The sequence below is a fragment of the Vulpes vulpes genome, chromosome 5 (genome assembly GCF_048418805.1).
Source record: "Vulpes vulpes isolate BD-2025 chromosome 5, VulVul3, whole genome shotgun sequence".
Classification (NCBI taxonomy): Eukaryota; Metazoa; Chordata; class Mammalia; order Carnivora; family Canidae; genus Vulpes; species Vulpes vulpes.
In genome coordinates this window covers 61,378,588-61,400,976 of record NC_132784.1, presented here as the reverse complement: position 1 = coordinate 61,400,976, position 22,389 = coordinate 61,378,588, and the positions used below count along the sequence as shown (strand labels likewise).

At 53.7% G+C, this 22,389-nt stretch overlaps 2 protein-coding genes across 9 annotated transcripts in view; both read left to right on the top strand.

The window, feature by feature from the left end:
* Positions 1-12,597, top strand: part of DDB1 (damage specific DNA binding protein 1) — a 34,740-nt gene extending 22,143 nt beyond the window's left edge. For both annotated transcript variants that reach the window (XM_072758202.1, XM_025987374.2), the window contains 9 exons: positions 695-818; positions 1,151-1,315; positions 1,995-2,089; positions 8,714-8,884; positions 9,259-9,368; positions 9,632-9,801; positions 10,027-10,129; positions 11,051-11,174; positions 11,796-12,597. In XM_072758202.1, coding sequence (XP_072614303.1) covers positions 695-818; positions 1,151-1,315; positions 1,995-2,089; positions 8,714-8,884; positions 9,259-9,368; positions 9,632-9,801; positions 10,027-10,129; positions 11,051-11,174; positions 11,796-11,879 — 1,146 coding nt within the window. In that variant the 3' untranslated portion in view covers positions 11,880-12,597. The remainder of the gene's footprint in view (positions 1-694; positions 819-1,150; positions 1,316-1,994; positions 2,090-8,713; positions 8,885-9,258; positions 9,369-9,631; positions 9,802-10,026; positions 10,130-11,050; positions 11,175-11,795) is intronic.
* Positions 12,598-14,180: 1,583 nt separating this feature from the next.
* Positions 14,181-22,389, top strand: part of VWCE (von Willebrand factor C and EGF domains) — a 28,309-nt gene continuing 20,100 nt past the window's right edge. For 3 of the 7 annotated variants that reach the window (XM_072758197.1, XM_072758193.1, XM_072758195.1), the window contains exons 1-4: positions 16,813-17,047; positions 21,468-21,562; positions 21,687-21,776; positions 22,105-22,233. In XM_072758197.1, coding sequence (XP_072614298.1) covers positions 16,938-17,047; positions 21,468-21,562; positions 21,687-21,776; positions 22,105-22,233 — 424 coding nt within the window. In that variant the 5' untranslated portion in view covers positions 16,813-16,937. Of the gene's footprint in view, positions 14,435-16,694; positions 17,048-21,467; positions 21,563-21,686; positions 21,777-22,104; positions 22,234-22,389 lie in introns of those variants that run through there. The other 4 variants (XM_072758198.1, XM_072758194.1, XM_072758199.1 and 1 more) reach the window with 3 other exon arrangements.

Below are 22,389 nucleotides of genomic sequence, written 5' to 3'. Positions count from 1 at the left end.
ATAATTCTCTTTCATCATCAATTTGGATACTTTGTGGGATGTGCATAATTGGGGACAGCATAGCATAATAGGTAAGAAGTGAGATTTGGAGTCTGACAGAACTGGCTTCAAGGTTTATCGCTGCCTGTGTGACCTTGGGTAAATCTAAACTTCAAAATTCTCATTTGTGAAATACAGAGGATAGTAGGACAATTTACAGCCCCATGTAGTAGACTCATTGGAGATATTAGCTGATTGTCTTACATTACATATTCTATGCTTTTCTTGCTCCCAAACATCTGTGGTGAGACTTCTTTCCTTAATCCAGGTTATATGATTCTTACACCTTTCTATTTCACGTGCACCCTGCTCTTTCCGTTGAGAGATACGGAGTCTCTCCCCTTATTAGGTTACCTTAGTTCCTCATTAGCTTGGTTTGATTGAGTTGGCATCACTGTTTTAATGGTAATTAGTAACCATTAGATTGTTCTGTTTTGGACTGCTGTGTCAATTTTATACGGAATTTGGCTCCATATTCTCCATCCCTGAACCTTCTCCAGAGCTCTCTGTTCTTCAGGTTCCACTTGAGCTGCCAACCTTCAGTTTTCCTCATTCAGACTTGGCTTCTGTTCCCTGATCCTGGCTGACCCCATCACCTGGATGCTTCCAGTGCCTGGTCTGCTTTTGAAAGGGACTGTGTGTTCTTTGTTCTCAGGCCCTGTCCAGCAGCGTCAGCTCCAGCAAGCTATTCTCCAGCAGCACAGCACCGCATGAGACCTCCTTTGGAGAAGAGGTGGAGGTGCACAATCTTCTCATCATTGACCAGCATACCTTTGAAGGTACAGATGAGCTTTTTCTGTCATTTTGTGCCTATGTCCTCCCTGAACCAGTCTATTCTGGGCTCTGATCAATTCCACAGTTTGATAGACCTTGTGGTAGACCATTCTAGGAGGAGAAGAAAGGAGGGGTGGGGCCTCTGGATTGGCCAGGAATCCAGGGTGCTGGGCCGCCTCCTGTCAGCACAGGCTGGTGAGGGATGGACAGGCCGAGGAGACAGGAAGAACAGGAGCTGGACACTGTGCATGGACCCAAGCTGGGGCCTCCCTGGAGTACAGGGTCATATGTGTGGGGATCAGTAGCAGCTAGTCATGTTCTCTGGCTCTCCTTCCAGTGCTTCATGCCCACCAGTTTCTGCAGAATGAGTATGCTCTAAGCCTGGTCTCCTGCAAGCTGGGCAAAGACCCCAACACGTACTTCATTGTGGGCACAGCCATGGTGTATCCCGAAGAGGCAGAGCCCAAGCAAGGTCGAATTGTGGTCTTTCAGTATTCTGACGGTGAGTGGGCACAGTCCCCAGCTATTGAGAGATTTGAAATTCTGGGAAAGTAACCATTTTGGTTGCAGAGCTTGCTTAGTTAAGCAGCAGAAGAGCTTGGGTTAGTTGCTACGACCTGAGCATTTTTGTTCCTTCCACTCAGGCTGCTGATAGTTGGAATAAATTTTGGGGGAGGGGAATGAGCAGACACACAAGTAAAATTTGGCTTGTGCTTCTTTTTCTACTCTTTGAAAGGCAGATGAGGGGAGATGTAAACTATAAGTAAGAAAGTCTAGTCGCCAAGATAAGAGGAGTCCCAGATTTGCTTTCCCCTTGGTTGCTCAGTATTAGCGCTTCGTGTTCATTTATCCATCTCTTCTCATCTCCCCCACGTAAGATGGTTATAAAGACTCGCTATCAAGACAAAAACCTCAGTTCAGATGGCCAAGATGAGAGTTGGTCTCCATCTTGGACTTTGGATCAGCAGTTTTGGGGGGCAGGCAGATCTTAGGCACAGTCTGCAGTCCCTGCACATCATGTTGGGGCTCACAGTTGTGGTGGTGGCTAACCCCAGTGGACACTTGACTCCATTTCCTGCATTCTGATGTGTGGTTTGGGAGCAGAAATTCGAGCCAGGGGGAATCAGGATTCTTTGGATGAGTTAAGAAAGGAGTCTTAGAGTCTGTCTTTCTCCCTTTAGGAAAGCTACAGACTGTGGCCGAGAAGGAAGTGAAAGGAGCTGTGTACTCTATGGTGGAATTTAATGGGAAGCTCTTAGCCAGCATCAACAGCACGGTGAGGCCCACACCACTTGGTATCACACCCTAGGTTGCACACCATCGTCTACAGAGCATGTCCCCTTTATGTTCCCTGAGGCTGGGTATGGGACAGATTTTAAGAATGACAGAGTATTGGGAATGGGAGGTGGAACTGGGAGTCCAGGGAGGAACTCAGGTTGGCTCAGGTGTTAGCCTCCGTTATGGGAAGCCCCCTTGCATATCAGATCCTAAGTGCTGTGGATATTGAGGAAAAGGTGAGAACCACTCCCAAATGTGTGGTGACAGGGGACTATTTCATCCTTATGGAACAAGGTGAGCCAAACTGCGTTATCCTATGTATATCCCCAGAATACTGATCCTGTGGAATAGTCTGCTTCTCTTCTGCCGTGATTCCTCCTCCCTTGCAAAAAAGTTTTAAACAGTTTTGTAGTCAAATACATTTGGGAAATATTTGTCCTGTGTCCCCTCTTGGAGCCCCGCAATGCATCATGGGTTGTTCAAGGTGCTGAGAAGTATGCGAGTAAAAAGCATTCAAGACTTTCGGTAGCTGTTTTTATTCACAACCTATTCTTTGAACACTTGAGGGCTGGGCATATTTCGGTGTTGAGATAGAGCAGTGGACAGAATAGATAAAGAGCTGCCCTTTGGGGCTTATGAGCAGATAGTACATATATGTTTTCAAGATGGTGAAAAATAAAAATGGGACAGGGACTGGAGGAGTGTCAAAAGGAGCATGGGGTGGGAGGAGGAGATGGTTGTTTGATTACAGGGTTGGGGTTTCTGCTGATACAGTGACCTCCAGGCAGGTTCCTGAGGGAAGTGAGAGATAAGCCATGCCTATGTCTGAGAGAAGCCAAGTGCAAGGAGTCGGAGGTGGGAGTGAGCCAGAGGATGCAGAGAGGTCAATCAAGAGCAGCCAGGGGATCAAATGCACAGGCTGTTTAAGGACTTTTCAGTTTTACTCTGAGAATGTTGGAAATTTCAGGAGGATTTGAGCAAATATTTGGATGTGATTGGACTTTGGTCTTGGAAAGATCACTTTACACCTTGGAAAAGGCTGGAGGGGCCCAAGGACAGGAGTGGTGACATCTGTGAGGCTGTAGTGGTAATGGAGACAACAGCCTCTTGTTGCGGGGAGGAGGTTGCTGATTGCTGATGGAAGAGGTGAACACGGAGAGGCTATGATGCTGCATGGAAGATGACCTGTGTGTTGGGGGGAATAAAGGGCCAAGACTTTTGGCCTGAGCAACAGGAAGGGTGGGTGGCATGGCCATTTATTGACAGGGTGAGACTGAATAGAGTGGGTTTGGAAGGTAAAGAGAATGTTTCGTTACTCAACACTGTGACACCATACGTGTAGGGTTTTTATCCCCACACCAACCAGTTTTCTGACTCAAGACGGCAACTGTGCTGTCGCGATTCAGTTCTGACCCTGGCTACCCGGAGCTGCTGTCAGATGTCACAGCTTATGTGCTCAGTCCCACGAGACTGTCCTCATTTCAGACATTATCCCCAGCACTGGGGCTCCAGGGTACCCAAATTTCTGTCCAACATGGCTACAAAGTTGGGTTCCCACAGCCTCCTCTCAAGTTTGATACTTGATGAAACAGCTCACGGAACCTAAGGAAATGTTTACTTATATTTATTGGCTTATCATAAAAGATACAAAGAGCCAGATGAACATAAGAGCATGGTCCACAGGGGTCCTGAGTACAGGAGCTTCTTTCCTTGTGGAGTTGATGTATGCCATCCTCCCAGTGTGTGGGTGTGTTCACCAACTCGAGAGCTCTCTGAACCTGTACTTGATGGATTTTTATGGAGGTTCCATCACCAAGGCATGATCGATCGATAGATCTGTGAGAGAGAGAGAGAGAGAGCATGCACAGAGGAAGAGGGAGAAGCAAACTCTCCACTGAGCAGAGCCTGAGGCAGGACTCTATCCTCAGACCCCTGATACCATGACCTAAGGCAAAGGCAGATGCCCAACCCATTGAGCCACCCAGGTGCCCCAGCATGATCAACCACTAACTGAAGCTCTAGCCTCTCCCCCAGAGGATTGGGGAAGAGGGCATTCAGGTCTAGGCTTCTTGTCATGGTGACTAGCCCATGTCCTGAACTATCCAGGAACCATCAAGATCCACCTCATCAGAATAAAGGACTCCTAGCACCCAGGAAATTCTGGAGGATATAGGAGCTCAGTGTAAAATACTGTTCACACCTAGGAAGTTACAAGGGTTTTAGGAGCTCTGGGTCAAGAACTGGCAGCAGAGACCAAATTTGTGTGTGTGTGTGTGTGTGTGTGTGTGTGTGTGTGTGTGTGAGAGAGAGAGAGACTCGATCCCAGGATCACCACCTGAGCCAAAGTCAGATGCTCCACCACTGAGCCACCCAGACATCCTCAAATATATTTTTCTTACTATGTGTCAGTAGGGAAATCAGAGGCCTGATTTTGGACATGTGTCAGTAGTTTCAGTAGTCAGGGTTAGTGAAGATGTCACGGTGGTTGCTGGATGAGAGGTCTGGAATCCAGGCAAGGGCTGGGCTGAGGATGGCCGGGTAGTGGTTATGACATGGCATTTAAAGCCACCAGTCTGGATGGGGTGCCGTAAGCTCATCCACGCACTGAGAGTGGGTAGAGGAAAGATAGGAAGACTGAGTCCTGGTGGAGTGATGAGGAAGATCACACCAAACAGAATGGTGACGAGTGAAGTAGGAAAAGGACCAAGAGAGAAAACTGGAAGCTATGGAAAGAAAGCATCATCAGGTAGGAGGGAATTGGTAGATGGCAAATGCTGCCAGAAAGTAATCTAAGGATTGGAGTTGGCTGCTGGTTTTAGCAACAGGGAAGGTGATACTGCCCTGGACCAGCGCTCCTTTGCTTGAGTGGTAGAATGGGAGGCTGATAGAAGAGGGTTTGACCAGGACTGGGAGGAGAGGGCTGCTAGCATTAGAAAACTAGAAAATGCTCTTGACAAGTTTTGCAGTGAAGAAGAGTCTTGGTGATTGCAGGGCGGGGTGGGGGACAGGACAAGGGCGTTGTTAGTTTTTTGAGTGTGGAAATATGACTGTGTTTCTGTGCTGATGAAAATGGTCTATAAGAGAGGAGGGGCTGGAGCCGTGTTTTTGAATTAGACCTATGAGAGGGGGGACCCACTACGCCGTGTGGGCCGCAGATGGTGAAAGCACCAGAGGTCCTCTATTGGTTGTGTCCGTCCTCTGGGAAGAAGCTGAGAGGAAGGGTAGAAGTGGAGGTAGTAGAGGTTTGAGGAGGTATGGCTTCTTGTTTCAGGACCTGGAGTGTAACAGACCAGGAAAGTATCCAGTTACTGGGAAGTCTGAGGAACTCACTGTCATCAGTGGTCTCGAAGTTCAAGTGAGACCATTCATCGGGCTCCCATTGTTTTTCCTTAGCTGTTATTGAAGACTAGACTTATGCCAGAGTTGGGTTATGTTTGGTGAGCAGGATCAAGGGAGAGTGGGCAATGGGGTCGAGAATCTTCAAAGTTTATGCTGAGGGACTCGGGGCATCTGAGTTGTTTTTAGTGACAGGCTCTGAGGGGTGACCACTAGTTGGACAAGATAATGTGGGGAGAAGGGGGTCAAGAACGGAAAGAGGTCAATATTGGGTCTTCTCTGAATGTAGAAGTCACCAAGAATTACAAGAGGTTGTGTTGGAGAGAATGTTGGGTGGGGGTGTGCATGGGGGTGTTCAGACTTGGTGGTGCTGGCAGAGTCTGGTAGAGTGAGCTTCGGGACTGGTATTTTAGGGAGGAGGCAAGATGGAAGTGAGAAAGGGCTGGCAGGAAGTGCAGGGAGGACGTCTGTCCCCCAGTCCCAGCCGTAGTGGGAGGCTGAGAGAGATGGCTTGGAGTCCTTGTGAAAAAGCTACCCTTGAGTTAGAGAAAGGGGATGGCCAGAGGAGAGGCTGCCCAGTGACTGTGCACCAGGGGGGTCAGAGCTCGTGGGCAGGAGTTGGAGGGGTTGGGTACGAGGTAGGGTAGCAGGTGTTTAGGCCATTGCTGTCTAAAGGAAATACCATAGGAGCCACAGTTGTGATTTTGGACTTTCTCGTTGCCATGTGAATGAAAGTAAAAAGCAGATGAAGTTAAATGAGGAATGTATTTTATGGAATACATAAATACATTCTTTAGGAATGTATTTTATGTAGCCCGGTATATCTAAACTATTATTTCAATATGTGATTTATATAAAAATTATTAGAAGATATTTTGTGAATGTATTTCATATAAAGACTTTAAAATCTGATTTATATTTTACACTCAAAAGTATGCTCAATTTGGGCTAGGCCCATTTCAAGTGTGTCTTTTGTTTTCTTGGGTTTTTTTTTAAGATTTATTATTTTAGACAGAGAGAGAGCGCATGTGTGCACACACATGAGCAGGAGGGGGCAGAGGGAGAGAGAATCCCAAGCAGACTCTGCCAAGCACAGAGCCCAACATGGGGATCGTCAGTCCCCATGATCCTGAGATCACGACCTGAACCAAAACTGAGAATTAGATGCTCAATTGACTGCCAGCCAGGCACCCCCTTTTATTTATTTATTTTACATATATATATATATACCCTCCATCTGCAGCACCATTTATCAAAGGGCACCATGGGATGTGATATAGTTTGCTGTGGTATTTGCATGAACATTTTTTATTTTGGTATTATATATTTACAAAATACGAAAATAGAGCGAGCACATCAAAACAATAATACAAAGTTTTCCTTTACATAAAAATATGAGTCAATGTAAAGAAAAATGCTAAGTAATAAACAGTGATGCTAAGGACACAACAACAAAAGATGGTCTTCTCATGACTGAAGGGTGATAACTGACCAGAAATATTTCTGGAAAAAGAAGATCCATCTCCAGTTTCCTGATCACAAAGGAACAAGATGGCCTCCCAACAAACCGTTTTTTCTGAACCCTTCTGAAAACATAAAATTCCAGAACATTCTGATGTGAACGCAACAAGAAGGGAAAATGAATGGAAAGTCCAACAGATACATTGTCAAATAACTAAAGGACTCTTCAAGCATTAGTCTGTGGCTGCCCAAGGGCATTCAAATTTTGAAAAAAAAAAAAATATTCTATATATATATATTCAAATATTTTATTTATTTATTCATGAGAGACACAGAGAAGGAGAGGCAGAGACACAGGCAGAGGGAGAAGCAGGCTCCATGCAGGGAGACCAATGTGGGACTCGATCCCGGTATTCCAGGATCATGCCCTGGGCTGAAGGCAGGCGCTAAACCGCTGAGCCACCCAGGCGTCCCAAGATTCATTTATTTGAGAGAGAGTATGTGCTGGAGGAAGGGGAGGAGGAGGGGGAGAGAGGAGACAGAGAGCAAATCTCTAGCTGACTTCCTGCTGAGTGCAGAGCCTGATGCAGGGCTCCATCCCACTACCTGAGATCATGACCTGAGTGGAAATCAAGAGTCAGATGCTTAACTGACTGATCCACCCAGGCACCCCACATTTCTGGTGTTATGTAGCCACATGTGGTTAATGGCTCCCATATTAGACAGCAGTCATGTAGAGCCTGTTGGGTTAAGAATGGGCATTTTGGGTTTTGATGATGTCTTACCTTAGCCTTGACTGTCTTCACAGCAGATTGGGAGACTGGGAGTGTGGAGTGGAAGGGTAGGGGATGTAGCCAGTAGCACATAGAACATTTGGCCCCATTTTCAATTCCTCTGTTAGTCTGGGCTTAACAAATATGGGGGCCTCTAGGCACCCCTGACCCTGCCAGTGGGGGTGTGGTGGTCAGTGTAATTGTCATGCATAAATCTTGGAGGTCAGGTTCTTTACACAACCCCGAGAAATCATGGCTTAATATATTCTGCCCATGAGTTCTTGTGTGTGCAGAAGCCAGGGATGGGACCACCAGGATCCTGAAGGGTCTGCCAGTGGAGGCTTCTCCAGGGAGTTGAGTCTCTCTTTTTCTGACTGGGTTGTGCCAAATATTTGTTCATCTGTATGCTAATTGTAAAGCATCTGCGTTTGTTTGGATGTATGGTTGTAACTGAAGAAACATTGCAGTGGAGAAGACAGAAAGGGGACAAAAGCCCTTGGGCAGCCACAGACTAATGCTTGAAGAGTCCTTTAGTTATTTGACAGTGTATCTGTTGGACTTTCCATTCATTTTCCCTTCTTGTTGCGTTCACATCAGAATGTTCTGGAATTTTATGTTTTCAGAAGGGTTCAGAAAAAACGGTTTGTTGGGAGGCCATCTTGTTCCTTTGTGATCAGGAAACTAGAGATGGATCTTCTTTTTCCAGAAATATTTCTGGTCAGTTATCACCCTTCAGTCATGAGAAGACCATCTTTTGTTGTTGTGTCCTTAGCATCACTGTTTATTACTTAGCATTTTTCTTTACACTGACTCATATTTTTATGTAAAGGAAAACTTTGTATTATTGTTTTGATGTGCTCGCTCTATTTTCGTATTTCATAAATATATAATACCAAAATAAAAAATGTTCATGCAAATCCACAGCAAACCATATCACATCCCATGGTGCCCTTTGATAAATGGTGCTGCAGATGGAGGGTGGAGGAGGGGGACAGTGGTCAGTCCGAGAGTTTGGGCCCCTCAGGTTGAGAGAAACAAGATGTCCTTCCCAGGTTCGGCTTTATGAGTGGACAACAGAAAAGGAGCTTCGCACTGAGTGCAATCATTACAACAATATCATGGCCCTCTACCTGAAGACCAAGGGCGACTTCATCCTGGTGGGTGACCTGATGCGATCAGTGCTGCTGCTTGCCTACAAGCCCATGGAGGGGAACTTTGAAGAGGTATTTGGGGGACGGGAGCAGACCTCTCATTTAGGATGTGGCCCCTGCAAGTGTTTCTCTGGTGATGGGGGTAATCAAGTCCAGTGGGGGCAGAAGGTTTTCCCTGGGGTGTACATTCTGCATTGATTAGGTATTTTCAGAGACCTCCCTCCCCTCAACTTGAATTTGAGTAGGTTCCATTTATGGTCAGTTACAACCAAATGGGATGTTTTGGCCAGAGATTGGGGGTAGAATCCCTTTAGAGTGGCAGTTGTAAAACACAGAGCTGCATCGTCTGCAGGGCAGGCTCTCAGCCTTGGCCAAAAGACGGTCCCAGAACTGGCTTCCATGTAACTGCTGAATATATTTTCTTGTTATACCTTATCTATTTTAAGATTGCTCGAGACTTCAATCCCAACTGGATGAGTGCTGTTGAAATCTTGGATGATGACAATTTCCTGGGAGCTGAAAATGCTTTTAACTTGTTTGTGTGTCAGAAGGATAGGTGAGTAGCGGCTTTGGGAATAGTGTGGAGGAGGTGGCACCCCTGGGTCTGGTGGTGCGTCCTCTTTCAGGTGATTGGGTGCTCTTTCAGGCATCGGTGCTCCTCTTCACGGGGTAGAATTCTTTCACAAGGGAATCAAAGCCACAACAGGCAGCCTCTCAGACCGGCTCTGCCACTGTGAACTCACCAGAGAGGCTGAGCACAGAGTGTCCACTGGTGGGGACAGGAGGTGCAGGGAATGAGTTTCTCCCACTGCCTTTCAGTGCTGCCACCACTGATGAGGAGCGGCAACACCTCCAGGAGGTCGGTCTCTTCCATCTGGGTGAATTTGTCAACGTCTTTTGCCATGGCTCTCTGGTCATGCAGAATCTGGGCGAGACTTCCACTCCTACACAGGGCTCAGTGCTCTTTGGCACAGTCAATGGCATGATTGGTAAGGCTAGCCCCTGCAGGGTGCACTCCCACACGGGCCCCTTTCCTAGGGGGCCACCATTCTGAGGGGTGAGGAAGAGCAGTTGGACACCACCTAGGAGTTCACTAGCAGAGGCTGCCACAAGGTCGTCCTTCCTTGTGCTGCTTTCCTGGGCTGCCCTTGGTAGAAGATGCTTGCTGTGGGCTCTGCATGTTCTGTAGCTCCCGGCTTCCTTTGCTTCTTCAGGGCTGGTGACCTCGCTGTCAGAGAGCTGGTACAACCTCCTGTTGGATATGCAGAATCGACTCAATAAAGTCATCAAGAGTGTGGGCAAGATTGAGCACTCCTTATATCCTTCCCAGAGGCATGTCCCAGCACAGGTAGACTGACGCATTATCCTAAGCTGCTTCTGGAAACTGCTATCCACTTAGGAAATGTATTTGGTTCTGTTTTTTTAATATAGTTTTCTCATGGAAAAATTCAAAGACTAGTAGAGAAAATAGTATAGTGAATCCCCATGTACTACCATCCAGTTTACCTGGTTCATCTTGGAAATACATATTTGTGTTCTTGAAATATATCTGCTTTTGGTCTTTCTGGCCTTACATGTCAAATAGGCAGTTTAGATGACTTCTTTAGGAGCATACTTCGGGAGATGTTGGGGACAGCAGTATCTGAGAATCCTTATGAGAGAGGGGGAAGACTGAAGTGGAAGAAGGGGAAGACTGAAGAAGCGGGAAACTTCCAGAAGCCCAGGGATCAGCCCCCTCGGGACACTCAGGATCCAAGTATTGCTGGACATTTTTTCGTTCCAGGAGATGGAAAAGGTCCTCCCCAAGCAGGAGGTGGGAGGGCTTCTGCTCTAGCCTGGGAGGGAGGCGATGGACTGATGGCATGCCTCTTGTCTCACTAAGCCTCAGTTTATTCATCTGTGAAGATCCAGGCTAGACTTAGGAGCATGGTTCTTCCCGGTGTGTATGTCTGATTACCTGGAGCGCTTGTAGAAAATGTCCACATATGTCCAGGCTTTGTGCTAAGGAGGGTCTCATCTGTAGCTTTAAAAACATTAACAGTTGAGAAACCTTAGTTTGGATAATAATTTTACCTAATGTCTTTTAGTTCCAAAACTGTCCAAAAAGCAATGTGATTTTTGAAAATGTTTCCTGTTCTCATCTGATGATTGCTGTAGATTGTGGTCTTTGCAGAGGTGGGGGTGACCAAGAGTAAGGCTATTTGCAGATCTCACACATTCCTTAACTCCCCCGTCCACCTGGAGATCCTTTCATACTGAGCGAAAAACAGAACCAGCCACGGGCTTCATTGATGGAGACTTGATTGAGAGTTTCCTGGACATCAGCCGGCCCAAGATGCAGGAGGTTGTGGCAAACCTGCAGGTGAGTTGTGTGGTACGTGGCCCTGCACTTGTGACGCCTGTGACACAAGTCCATGGCAAGGCTGGGCGTGCTGGAGGGTCTCAGAACACTGGGGGCCTCCTGCCTTGATCCTTAAATGCTGGTGGCCCTTTCTAAGTTGTTTCCTTCCCCTGTGGGAAGGTGGAGTCTGAGGGCAAAGGAATGTAGCCAAGGGTCATGGCACTATACTAGGAACTTTACGCATGTGACCTCTGTGCTGGAGCAGCAAGGGCATGTTCAGGCATGTGCGGGATCTCTGGCAACTCACAGATGGGAGGCTCTTGGATCAGGTCAGGATCCTGCAGGGAAGAGAAATTTCCACAATGTGGAGTTTTGGGATATTGCTAACTGGAGATGGTGCCTCTGGGGAACATCCTGGGAGGGGGAGAAATGTATGCCAGATGGTAGCCTCTGAGCCAGCTTTGCTGTCAGTAAGTAGGTCTTGCTGACTTGAACCTTTCAGAAGAGGGGCATGGGTTTCTGAAGAGACCTTCCTCCTTGCCGTGGCATTGGAGCCAGGTGCCTCTTCCTGACTGTCCCCTTTCCCTGGGGAGGGAAGAGTAGCCTTGTGGCCCTCACAGCGCTCCCCTTTCCTCCTTGCAGTATGATGATGGCAGCGGGATGAAGCGAGAGGCCACTGCAGATGACCTGATCAAAGTTGTGGAGGAGCTGACACGGATCCATTAGCCCAGGGCTGGGATCCCCTTTCCAGGCCCTTCCCGAAGGCTTTGCTCTCTGCCCTGCTCCCCTCCCCCACCATTGTCTTCTTGGCCATGGGAAACCTTTCCCTGAGCCAGCTGTCCCAGAAGCCACAGTACCTGTGTGGAAATGGGGATTTCTTTGAACTAAAACCAGTTCACTGGAGACCTGGAAATGGGGTGAAGGTGGAATATTTTCTCCCTGGATTTTTACCAGTCTCAGAGGATTCCAACCATCACTTTGGACCACCAAGTCTTGATTGGTGTTGCCAGTTGTCCTCCTTCCAGGGAGGGATTTTGCAGCTCTTGGGCTGAAAGGAAGCTGTGTGTGTGTGTGTGTGTGTGTGTGTGTGTGTGTGTGTGTGGTGTATCTCACACTCATATGTTGTCCTCTGCTATCTTTTTATTTAGATTGGGGGTGCAGGGAGGCTGTGGGTAAGGGGGAAGTGGGGGCGGGACGGGTTCATTGTCTCTGAAGTGAGAGCTTCCTTTTGCTTTCTGTCTTGCCTGAGAGCTTTGGGTCTGGAGGCCTGACCACCAGGCCATGAGCTGCCCGAGTCTGAAATCTGAAGATGGTGGGTGATACCCAAGCCGCCACAGCCTTTTTGTCTCTGGGGAACTGCCTTCTTCAGGGGGAAGGAGGTGGGGACGGTGAATTGGTTGTTAGTTTCTGAGTTTTACCAAATAAAGTAGAATCTAAGAAGAAAGATCCATTTGCTTCCACTTTCCTTCTTGCTGCCCAACTCCCCAGCATCCCAGTCATACGACGCCTAATTCAGGGCACCATTGTCTCCCTCCTTTAGGGCAGTGGCTGCAAGGCACTTTGCTGCCACAACAGCTCCTCTTGAGTAGTGAAATGACCCCTGTGTCTCCTTTGCCATGTAATCATTTTTGGTGGGATCCCAGGGGTAATTTTTAAAATTCAGTGGTCTTTGGTTGCTGTTGACTCTGTAGCCACCATGTGATTCCCAGTTGCCTCTGTTAGTAACCTGGCAAGCCTTGGAGTTGCTTGGGCTGCCTTTCCTTATGTCATTTTAGGTGTGTATACAATGTCTGGCCAACTAGCTCCCAGGCGCTGCTCCTTGGCTGGGGCAAGTAGCTCTTCTTGCATCTCTCAGCTTCCTGTTGCCACATGCCCTTTGGAGTCTGATTTTATTTCCTCTGGTTTAATCAAGTAAACCTTTGGCGCCTTTGGTTTGAAAATACAGGAGTAGGACACATTTGGGGTTCACCCTTCTGTACAGCAAACAGAGCCTGTCTTCTTTCAGCTCAGTGGGTCAGAGTGCCTGCACCCACATTTCCACCAGTGATCCAGTGGGAATAAAGGCTGCTGTGTCTCAACAGCGGAGAGTAGGGTTGATCCTAGGCATATTGGCAGGCTCCTTTAAAATCAGCCTTTGATACAGTGTCAGGAAAATTGTGGTTTCAAGTTCAAACTGTGGTTTTGAGAGAGAGATTCTAGCTTAAAGGAGAAAGGGCAAGGAAGCATCTCTGCTTTGGGGGTCTTCTGGAATAAGCTTCCTTCCTTAGAAGCGTTCCTTGTATTTATTTTATTTTTTATTCCTTGTGTTTCATTACTGTTCTTTCCCCCTTTTCTGGAATTTCTGAGGGTGGGAGCTAAGGGTCTTAAGGGGAAAAAATCATCAGCATCTCTCAAAAACCACAGTTTGAACTTGAAACTCAATACTGTGATTTGAATTCTTCAAGTCATGGTTTGAATTGAAAAGGCTTGCCCCCATGCCAGAGACCAACTTTAATGAGGCAGCAAAGCAACGAACAGTCTCCAGATTGTGATTATTTTAAAATGTTAATCCTAGTTGGAGGATTGACTATAAGGTGCTAAGATCAGAAAGAGCATGTGGTAGGATGATTATTCCGGTGCTTTTTTGTGGTCCGACCTGCAGCATGGAGACCTCAGTGAGTAGAAGGTTATTACTATCCATGGCTTCAGTCTGGGCTTTGGGAGCCATAGAGTCCTTGCAGTTTGTTTGTTTCTTATAATCTTGAGTATATTCAGTCAGGATAGAATTGAATTCCAGCAATTCTTTGGAAACTGACATTCTGCCACATTCCCACATCCTCTCTTAAAAACCGTTAATCACCTCTCCAGGGGTGAAAGGTTGCCCTTGGAGCTTTGCTACAGCCAGCTGGAATGGCTCCTTTCCATGTAGGCGCTGATGAGCTACTCACTCCAGGCCTCTGCACGAGTGGACCTTTGGGAGAATAATAGAAACACTGACTCATCACATGACCATTTGGAAGGGTCACAAGCCAGAGGCCTCCTTTCTACAGCCAACAACAACTTGGATCCTCCGCCCTCAGCGGAGGGTCCCTTTTGTTATGGAGAAGCCACAGGCCACAGAAGCGGGGAAGAACTATATATAACCAGGGGATATGCCTAAACTAGTTCTTGAAGATGAATAATATTAAGTTAGATGCTGTCAGAGTTCAAACTCTGAGAAGCCTCAAGGTCTAACAAACCAAAAGCCAAGAAAAAGAGCAAACAGCAAGCAAAAGAAGCAAACTGATGGTAAGAGGAGCAAGGTGAGTGCCATCAGGTCAAAATGAACCAGGGAAAGGAAAGAAATGCCAGAGACTATTTAGAAAGTTGTTTTTTGTTGTTGTTGTTGTTTTCTTTTTTCTTTCTTTCTTTTTTTTTTTTTTTTTTTTTTTGAAATTGACCAGTAGAAATTTACTAAGTCTTAAATATCCTGAGCTCCTCTTGAGGGGAAAATGAGGATTTTCTTCAAGCACAGAGCTGCATCTCAACTATCCAGGTGCTCACTGGCCAGTGTGGAGCAAACCCTGCCATAGTTCTGGGGTGAGCCAGAGACGGGACTGGAGGCCACAGCAGAGAGTTGTGGAGTTCAGGGAGGAGGTAGCTGGGGTGTGTTGGAGTGTGTGAAAAGATGGCGCAAGGTGTGACAGGTGTGTAAAAGGGACTTTTAGTCCTGTGTAATTGTGTTGAGCATTTGTGGGTAGCTTCCAGGATTGGGAAGGAGCACCTGTTTGACACTGAGTGGTGGCCTAGGTAGGCATAATATAGGGCACTGGTGTGGTAGATTTCGTGGGCTCAAGTGAAGGAAGGCCTTTATGTTTAGCCCTATTCTTGAATAATTCAGGGTTAGATTAAGTAACAGCGAGGAATGCGGTATGAATGGTACAGAGAGAAAGCGCACCTTTGGATGTCTGAGGCAAAAAGGAAAGTTGCTGTAGGATCCTGAGGGTCCTTATGACTCAGGATGGCCTTTTTTTTTTTTTTTTTTTTTATTCATGAGAGACACAGAAGGAGAGGCAGAGACACAGGCAGAGAGAAGCAGGCTCCATGCAGGGAGCCTGATGTGGGACTTGATTCCGGGACTCCAGGATCACATGAACCCTGGGCCCAAGGCAGGTGCTAAACCGCTGAGCCATCCAGAGATCCCTTGGGATGAACAGTAATATGAAAGTTGCACTCATCTTACAATACAGAATATTTTGGTGACTTAGTTGCTGAGAATTTGTTGCTTAGATTTGAAGATGGATCAAGACTAACAAGGTGAGGGCAGCCCGTATGGCTCAGTGGTTTAGCACCGCCTTTAGCCCAGGGCGTGATCCTGAAGACCCGGGATTGAGTCCCGGAATCAAGTCCCACATCAGGCTCCCTGCATGCAGCCTGCTTCTCCCTCTGCCTGTGTCTCTGCCTCACTCTCTTTCCTGTGTATTCTCATGAATAAATAAATATCTTAAAAAAAAAAAAAAAAAAGACTAACAAGGTGAGATAATGGGCCTAAATCTGAACATCTGGGAAAACTCAAGTGCACAGGTTCAGGTAGGGAGATTGGTTTAGCAGCTTGAGTTCAGGAAACAAGAGTAACAACATGAAAGCATGACAGCCGGAAACACCACTATTGGAAACCGCTGTGAACCACCAGCATCCTATGGTTGCCGGAAAAGCCAAGTCCTATTAGGCTGTGTTAATAAAACTTTGGTATCTGCAAGGAATGGAAGGAGACAAAAGTCCAGACCATTGTTGGTACACCATGGTCATTTGTGGTCACCAGTGTTAAGGATCTCAGTGACAGCTTAAGGTAGCCAGTGGGAGGGCAGCTGCAGAGGCAGAACCAAAGGAACTGGAATTCTTTAGCTGGGAAATAAAGCACTTCCTAACAGATGTAGTTACTCAAAACTGGCTTGGGCTGCCTTTTGACAGGTGAGTTCCTTATCCTTGGAAGTGTTTAAGCAGAAGCTTGACTCACAGGATCTGGGTGGCTAGGGAGGATTCCTGCACAAGGCCCAGGGTAGTTTGGGTATCCTTCCTGCTTCCTCCCAGCTGGATGGTCCGATCTCCCTCCACTACCTGCTCCCCACTTCCCCGCCTACCAGCCTCTGGTTGCAGCCTGGGGCAGCTACAGAGGGGGGCCAAGAGGAGCCTCTGGGTTCAAGCCTCGCTAGTGTCCTCTGGCCAGGGAGCAGGTGGATCCATGACCCGCACACCCTGGACTAGTGTGCGGACCTGCCGGCAGGCGGGAAGCCGGCCTTGACCTGCCCAGCAGCGGAATGACCCAGCGTTTCACCTTCCGGGACAGCTGTGGCAGCTCGGGCTCCCCCGAGACCAGCCGTGCCCGGCGCCGGCCTCCAGCGCCAGCCGCGCTCCGGGACCTTTCCTCCGCGGCCCTCGGTCGGACGCCCACAGCCCTTCGCAGGAAGCCGACTCCGACCCCGGGCCGCGGGTGTGGGCCGAGGCTGAAACCCCGCCCCCAGGGGTCCCTGATCTTTGCCCCCGCCCCGGGCTCCGCGCCTCCTCGAGAGGCCACCGGCCGGCGAGCGGCGCTGCCTTTTGTGCGCTGCGCTCCGAGGTGCCAGGACCCCGGCGGCCGGCGCGGCCCCTCCTCTCCGAGCCCCGGTCCCCGCTCGGGCCCGCGTGCCAGCTCCGGGCTCTCCGGTTCGCTCCCCCGGCGCCAGGAGCAGGGCCGAGGGCCGAGGGCCGACGGAGGGCCGAGGGCCGGCCGCCCCCTCCCCCGCGCGGCGCCCGGGCCCAGCCAGCGGGGACCCGCCGCCGCCGGTCATGTGGGCCGGACTGATCCTCCGCGCCGCCTGCGCCGCGCTGCTCTTGCCGGGGGCCCCGGGCCGCAGCCACGGCGGGAGGAAGCCGCCCGGGCATTTCGCGGCCGAGAGGTAAGCGCCTCGCGCCCGTCCCCTGTCCCGCCGCGGGGCGCCCCGGGCGTGGGGCCGACGGGGGCTCCGGCAGCCGCGGGGGGCACCTCTCCGGGGGGTCGGGCAGCAGCGGTCGGCGCCCCGGGCGGGGCTGTCCCGGCAGGATGGGGGCAGGGGCGGCGGAGACCCGGCGCCGGCCGAGCCCCCCGCGCTTGCCCTGCGGCGCCGACCCCCGGGGAGGGCACCGCGGGGAGGGCACCCCGGGGAGGGCACCGCGTGGAGGGCACCGCGGGGAGGGCACCCCGGGGAGGGCACCGCGGGGAGGGCACCCCGGGGAGGGCACCGCGTGGAGGGCACCGCGGGGAGGGCATCGCGGGGAGGGCACCCCGGGGAGGGCACCGCGTGGAGGGCACCGCGTGGAGGGCACCGCGGGGAGGGCACCCCGGGGAGGGCACCGCGTGGAGGGCACCGCGGGGAGGGCACCGCGGCGAGGGCACCCGGGTAGGGCACCGCGGCGAGGGCACCCCGGGGAGGGCACCGCGGGGAGAGCACCCCGGGTAGGGCACCGCGGCGAGGGCACCCCGGGGAGGGCACCGCGGGGAGAGCACCCCGGGTAGGGCACCGCGGCGAGGGCACCCCGGGGAGGGCACCGCGGTGAGGGCACCCCGGGGAGGGCACCCCGGGTAGGGCACCGCGGCGAGGGCACCCCGGGGAGGGCACCGCGGGGAGAGCACCCCGGGGAGGGCACCGTGGTGAGGGCACCCCGGGTAGGGCACCCCGGCGAGGGCACCCCGGGGAGGGCACCGCGGTGAGGGCACCCCGGGTAGGGCACCCCGGCGAGGGCACCCCGGGGAGGGCACCGCGGTGAGGGCACCCCGGGTAGGGCACCGCGGGGAGGGCACCGCGGGGAGGGCACCGCGGCGAGGGCACCCCGGGGAGGGCACCCCGGCGAGGGCACCCCGGGGAGGGCACCGCGGCGAGGGCACCCCGGGGAGGGCACCCCGGGTAGGGCACCGCGGTGAGGGCACCCCGGGGAGGGCACCGCGGGGAGAGCACCCCGGGGAGGGCACCGCGGTGAGGGCACCCCGGGTAGGGCACCCCGGCGAGGGCACCCCGGGGAGGGCACCGCGGTGAGGGCACCCCGGGTAGGGCACCCCGGGGAGGGCACCGCGGGGAGAGCACCCCGGGGAGGGCACCCCGGGTAGGGCACCCCGGGTAGGGCACCCCGGCGAGGGCACCCCGGGGAGGGCACCGCGGCGAGGGCACCCCGGGGAGGGCACCGCGGGGAGAGCACCCCGGGTAGGGCACCGCGGCGAGGGCACCCCGGGTAGGGCACCCCGGGGAGGGCACCGCGGTGAGGGCACCCCGGGTAGGGCACCCCGGGGAGGGCACCGCGGGGAGGGCACCCCGGGGAGGGCACCCCGGGTAGGGCACCCCGGCGAGGGCACCCCGGGGAGGGCACCGCGGCGAGGGCACCGCGGGGAGGGCACCCCGGGGAGGGCACCCCGGGGAGGGCACCGCGGCGAGGGCACCCCGGGGAGGGCACCGCGGGGAGGGCACCCCGGGGAGGGCACCGCGGCGAGGGCACCCCGGGGAGGGCACCGCGGGGAGAGCACCCCGGGGAGGGCACCGTGGTGAGGGCACCCCGGGTAGGGCACCCCGGCGAGGGCACCCCGGGGAGGGCACCGCGGTGAGGGCACCCCGGGTAGGGCACCCCGGGGAGGGCACCGCGGGGAGAGCACCCCGGGGAGGGCACCCCGGGTAGGGCACCCCGGGTAGGGCACCCCGGCGAGGGCACCCCGGGGAGGGCACCGCGGCGAGGGCACCCCGGGGAGGGCACCGCGGGGAGAGCACCCCGGGTAGGGCACCGCGGCGAGGGCACCCCGGGTAGGGCACCCCGGGGAGGGCACCGCGGTGAGGGCACCCCGGGTAGGGCACCCCGGGGAGGGCACCGCGGGGAGGGCACCCCGGGGAGGGCACCCCGGGTAGGGCACCCCGGCGAGGGCACCCCGGGGAGGGCACCGCGGCGAGGGCACCGCGGGGAGGGCACCCCGGGGAGGGCACCCCGGGGAGGGCACCGCGGCGAGGGCACCCCGGGGAGGGCACCGCGGGGAGACCACCCCGGGGAGGGCACCCCGGGGAGGGCACCGCGGCGAGGGCACCCCGGGGAGAGCACCCCGGGTAGGGCACCGCGGCGAGGGCACCCCGGGTAGGGCACCGCGGTGAGGGCACCCCGGGTAGGGCACCGCGGTGAGGGCACCCCGGGGAGGGCACCCCGGGTAGGGCACCGCGGCGAGGGCACCCCGGGTAGGGCACCGCGGCTGGGCACCCCGGCGAGGGCACCCCGGGGAGGGCACCGCGGTGAGGGCACCCCGGGTAGGGCACCGCGGGTAGGGCACCGCGGGGAGGGCACCCCGGGGAGGGCACCGCGGCGAGGGCACCCGGGGAGGGCACCACGGCGGCGAGCGGCTGCGGACCTTGAACCGCGCGGCTCTCCGCGCGCACGTCCGGGTTTCCGCCGTGCGCGGGCGGGGGCGGGGTTTGCCCCTTTGCCCCCGGTCGGTGCAGCGCTCGCCTAGAGCCTCCCCGCGGGTTTGCGTGATGCGCCGGCCCCGCGCCGTGCCCCGCGCCCGCCCCCCGCCCGCCCCCCGCCTGCCGCCTGTCGCCGAGGCTGCCCGGGGCGCCGGCCCGCGCCCGAGGGTCGCCTGCCTGCCGCGTTGGTGGCTCCCGGCCCCTTCAGGGCCCGCCCCGCCTTAGGAGCAGGACCGCCGGGCCCTCCCCCAGGGCACCCCCAGCGGCCGCCAGAACCGCTCCAGCAAGGGGGGGGGGGTGAGACCGCGCGGCCGGGAACACCTCCCGCCTCCCGCCTCCCGCCTCCCGCCTCCCCGGGCAGCTTCTTTGCTGCTTCTGTGATGACTCCAGAGAAGTCTCTTGGAGGCTCCAGGCGCGGTGCGCTGCGGAGCCGTCCGTACCCAGTGTGCCCAAAGTTCCCCTGCCCAGAGCACTTGTCACGTCTGACAGCTGCTCTCCCGCGTGGAGTGGATGCCTTTGCCATCCGTCTGGTGCCTGCTGCTGCACCTGGCACCAGGTGGGTGCTCTGTAGAGGCCGCCTGGCAGGGCAGCAGCCTCCGGGCAGGGCTAGAGTGCAGTTGGGGAGGGTTTTCCTCTCCCCTTGTGCCAGGATTCCCAGTTAAAACCCGGCTGGACTCCCCCTCTCCGCCCAGCCCATCACAGGGCCACTTCCAGTCACCACCCATCCCCTCCAGGACGAGCACCTGCTCCCTCTGCCTCCAGCACCCTCTCCCTTCCTCCACTCTCATGGCTTGCCCCGACTCCTCTTGCCCATCTCAGCCCAGATTCCGTCCTTCCAGAAGACCTCCCCTGGCCCTCCTCAGGACTCCAAAGCCTGTCCCATTGTGGCACCAGTCACACTGTTTTGTTATCACCTGGTTCTTCATCTGCCCAGCGTCCCTTCAGGGCAGGGAGGCTTGTTCATGGCTGTACCGCCATGCCTCACCCAGTGTCAGGCAAACTGGCTCCCCTTTCCTGGCACCCTCACCTCCACCCCAGAGATGTCACCTGGGGAATGCGATCTCTGGGGCTGCCTTCCTCCTCTGTCTCTTCTCCTGGCTTCCTTTCTCAGCCTTTCCCTCCACAGCCATCTAGTGAGCACCTACTATGTGCCAGGCATTCCTCTTGACACTGAAGTGGACCAAAGAGATGAAGCCCTGGTCCTCAGAGAATGAGAGGGGAGACAGACAATGAATGAATCAACAAACTGATAAGTACTTGAATGTCCCAGGAAGTACTTCTTCTTATGGAGAAGAATAAAGCAAGATAAGGATAGGTAAGATAGATCTCTCTGAGAAGGTGCATGAGCAGAGAGACCCAGGTAAAAGAGCGAGTGACCTGGGTTCGTTCCTTCCTTCCTTCCTTCCTTCCTTCCTTCCTTCCTTCCTTCCTTCCTTCCTTTCTTTTTAAGATTTTATTTATTTATTCATGAGAGACACAGAGAGAGAAAGAGGCACAGACAGAGAAGGAGAAGCAGGCTCCCTGTGGGGAGCCAGATGTGGGACTTGATCCTAGGACCTGGGATCATGCCCTGAGCCAAAGGCAGACGCTCAACCACTGAGCTGGGTGCCCTGGGCTGGGTACATTTCTGAGGAAGAACCTTCCTGATAGAGGGAACTGCTGCTCTGTGTTCATGTGGTGTCTGTAGGAAGCTGGTGTCTCTTCTCTCCTACCTTTGTCTTTGTCTTGCCTCCAGGAGAGACCATCTGGGTCATTTTGGCGGGGGCAGAGGGGTACTTCCCATTGCTCCTCTGGCAGGTTTCAAGAACTGTTGACTGACTTACTGACTGGCTGGGAGGCTTTCCCTGCATGGCAGACCAATCCCTCAGCCAGCACAGAAATATGGAAAGTGCTCTCTCCTCTCTTATAGACGCCGGCTGGGCCCCCACGTCTGCCTCTCGGGCTTCGGGAGTGGCTGCTGCCCTGGCTGGGCACCCTCCATGGGCAGTGGGCACTGTACCCTTCGTAAGTGCCTGTCCCTGTGCCCCAGACATCCTCCACAGCAGGGTGCTCACTCCCTGGGCTGGCCTATGTAGGGCAGATTGGGGTCCCCGGCCCCCCACTCCCTCACCTGCGTTTCTCCTCTCAGCCCTCTGCTCCTTTGGCTGTGGGAGTGGCATCTGCATTGCTCCCAATGTCTGTTCCTGCCAGGATGGAGAGCAAGGAGCCACCTGCCCAGGTAACTGGGGGTGGGCCGTGGCTGGTGGGAAATACTCTTTTGACACTGAGACTATGTTCCAGGCTCAGGGCTTTTGTTTCAGAATATCATCTTCCAAAAACCCACTTGGTAGGCCTTCTCATCTCCATTTTACAGATGAGGAAACTGAGGCACAGAAGTTAGTGGTTCACCTAGGGTTACATGGCTAGCAAGTGGCACAGCTGGATTTAAGTTCCAGTCTTTCCCTCTAGAGCCACCTTACCAACAGAATTTAGGAGGAGCCCCGGTGAGGGGGGGGGCAACTGGCACTGCGGTAAGGGTGTGTGCTCATGGATGTGATCCATTTTAGAAGTCCATGGACCCTGTGGCGAGTATGGCTGTGACCTTACCTGTAACCATGGCGGCTGTCAGGAGGTGGCCCGAGTGTGCCCTGTGGGCTTCTCCATGACAGAGACAGCTGTCGGCATCAGGTGTACAGGTGAGAGACCTGGGCATGGTGTGGGTTGCACGGCGAGTGGGCATCCTGTCTCATCTTCCATCCCTCCCACCAGTACAGCCTCCAGAGAGATGCCAGGCCAGGCTGAGCGAGGCCGAGCTCTGGTTGGAGTGTGGGCAGGGAGGCAGGCCAACACAA